The sequence below is a fragment of the Geospiza fortis genome, unplaced genomic scaffold (assembly GCF_000277835.1).
Source record: "Geospiza fortis unplaced genomic scaffold, GeoFor_1.0 scaffold413, whole genome shotgun sequence".
Lineage (NCBI taxonomy): Eukaryota > Metazoa > Chordata > Aves > Passeriformes > Thraupidae > Geospiza > Geospiza fortis.
The window spans coordinates 10659-12931 of NW_005054386.1; the positions used below are offsets into that span (position 1 = coordinate 10659).

Genomic DNA, 2273 nt, shown 5'->3' on the forward strand with positions numbered 1-2273 from the left:
AGGAATGCCAGGGCCCTGCAGCGAAGCACTCGGCCAAGGACCGGCCCATTCCCAGCCCCATGGCTTCGCTGTCCCGGAGGTAGGGCTGTTCTTGTGCTGGCTTGTTTGTGGGCTGCCATTGATCCCTGAGCAGTGCTGGGTGCTGGGCCCTGGTGCTCCCCTCAGAGCAGTGCCCCATGCTGAAACCAGCAGGACCACACTGGGCTCCCCCGTGGGATGCTTCCCAGCTGGTGGCATGGGGGTCTGCTGGTTCCAGGGCATCCTGATGCTTCCCTGGATGCCCCAGGAGCACACAGAGGGAGCTTCCCCTCACTGCCCCATCCCTCTGCAGGCACTCCCTGTCCTGGCATGGAGATGACTTCCAGCACAGCACAGAGCCCGGCTCCAAGGTACTGCACCCGCCAGCTTCACTGCCGCATCGTGGGCTGTGCTGGCAGAGGAGGAGGAGGGTGGCAGCTGGCAGGGACGTGGATGGGACCCAGAGCAGGGGTGACCACTGTGGCATGGTGAGGCGAGGGGACAGAGGTGGCTGTGCCAGGGGCACTGAAGCCCCTCATGTCTCTGCTCAGTGCTTTGCTGTGCGCTCTCTGGGCTGGGTGGAGATCCCCGAGGAGGACCTGGCACCTGGCAAGAGCAGCATCGCCGTCAACAACTGCATCCAGCAGCTCTCCAACAGCAAGGGCCAGGGCTCTGCGGAGAACCAGGGCGAGGTAAGAGCCTGGGATGGTGCTGCCAGGCAGGGTCCCACCCCAAGGCCGCTATTGTTGAGGCTGGACCGTGCTGGATGGGAGCAGGTGGTAGAGTCAACTCTCTACAGAGGGCATCCCCCCGATGGTCCCAGGTGTAGAGCAGGTGACAGGGCCGTTCCTTGGGAACAGAGCCAGGGTGCCTGGGTGGGTCCTCACACAAGGGAATGGTAACTGGGAAGGGCAGGGCTGACCCCACAGTCGGGCAGAGCAGGCTGGTGGGGTAGGGGTTTGCCTACACAGGGACTGGGTGCTGGGGATGCCCAGGCTGTCTGCCAGGCTGAGGGAACCACTGCCCCTCTGCAGGGCCAGGACCTAGTGATGATTCTGAAGAAGGACACCATGAGCCTGGTGGACCCCCTGGACCGCAGCCTCATCCACCGCCAGCCCATCCTCAACATCCGTGTCTGGGGCGTTGGCTGCGACAACGGCAGGTGCCAGGGGCCAGGGCAGAGCTAGGGCCAGGGGGGTGGCTCTGCCCACCTGGGGGGAGGCACCCCAGCAGTGACCTGTCCCCTCTCCTCCCTCCCACTGCCACCACGGCTGCAGGGACAGGTAAGGGGGCACAGGGCTGGGGGGCAGTGCAGGCAGGGGGCTGCCTCTGTCGGGGTCTCACTGCCTTGCTCCTGGCCTTGCAGAGACTTCGCCTTCGTGGCCAGTGACAAGGACACCTGCGTCCTCAAGTGTCACGTCTTCCACTGCAATGTGCCTGCCAAAGGCATCGCCAAGGCTCTGCATGAGATGTGCTCCAAGGTGGGAAGCAGAGGCCCCAGAGGGTGTGAGCATGGCTGGGGATCTCGGGGGTGAGGGGAGGCTCCGGGATCCCCGTCTCTTGCAGATCGTGGCCGAGCGAGCCGTAGCGAGCAGCAGGCTGCCCCGCGCCGCCACGCTGGAGCCCATCTCCGCCGAGGACCTGCCGCTGCAAGGTACCTTCCCCCAGCACTGCCGGCTGCTCCCCCTGCCCACAGTCCGCCCGTGAGCCAGAGCCCTCTAGCTTGTCCCTCTCTTCCCCTGGAGTCCTTGGGGATGTTGGGGACACAGCGGGGGACACAGGGGCAGCCCCGCTCTCCCTTCCTGGCAGTGGATATCCTAGAAGCAGTGAGGCAGTCGATGCAGACCTACGAGGCGCTGTACATCGGCAGCCTGCCCGTGCCCAGGGCCATGGGTAAGCGCCGCTGGGGGACGCCCAGGAAGCCCCTCCGTGCCGGAGGCGGGCAAGCAGCCCTGCCCTGGCGCTGGGCAGCTTCTGCCCGGCCCTCGCCCGCAGCCGGGGCCGATGGGACGGGGTGTCCCTCTCCCCAGGGATGGATGTGTTGAATGAGGCCATCGAGAAGCTGACGAGGCGTCCTGGGCGGGAGAACTGGACGCCCTCCCTGATCTACGTGTCGGACACGGCCATGAGGGTGCACCCGGCGCAGGTGGGGAGGCAGTAGGAGGCCGCGGCCGGAGCGGGCACGGCGCTGCCCCCGGCAGAGCGGTCCTGGGGGGCGGCAGGGCTGCCCGGGTGGCGGCCCGGGCCGGATAGGC

General features: G+C 66.8%; 1 protein-coding gene across 1 annotated transcript in view; it reads left to right on the forward strand.

Annotated features, from left to right (window-relative positions):
- Window positions 1–2228, forward strand: part of APBB3 (amyloid beta precursor protein binding family B member 3) — an 11176-nt gene extending 8948 nt beyond the window's left edge. The window contains exons 4-12 of the mRNA XM_031060572.1: window positions 3–79; window positions 332–389; window positions 570–710; window positions 1053–1180; window positions 1296–1301; window positions 1385–1499; window positions 1585–1672; window positions 1828–1911; window positions 2049–2228. Coding sequence (XP_030916432.1) covers window positions 3–79; window positions 332–389; window positions 570–710; window positions 1053–1180; window positions 1296–1301; window positions 1385–1499; window positions 1585–1672; window positions 1828–1911; window positions 2049–2179 — 828 coding nt within the window. The 3' untranslated portion in view covers window positions 2180–2228. The remainder of the gene's footprint in view (window positions 1–2; window positions 80–331; window positions 390–569; window positions 711–1052; window positions 1181–1295; window positions 1302–1384; window positions 1500–1584; window positions 1673–1827; window positions 1912–2048) is intronic.
- Window positions 2229–2273: the final 45 nt, after the last annotated feature.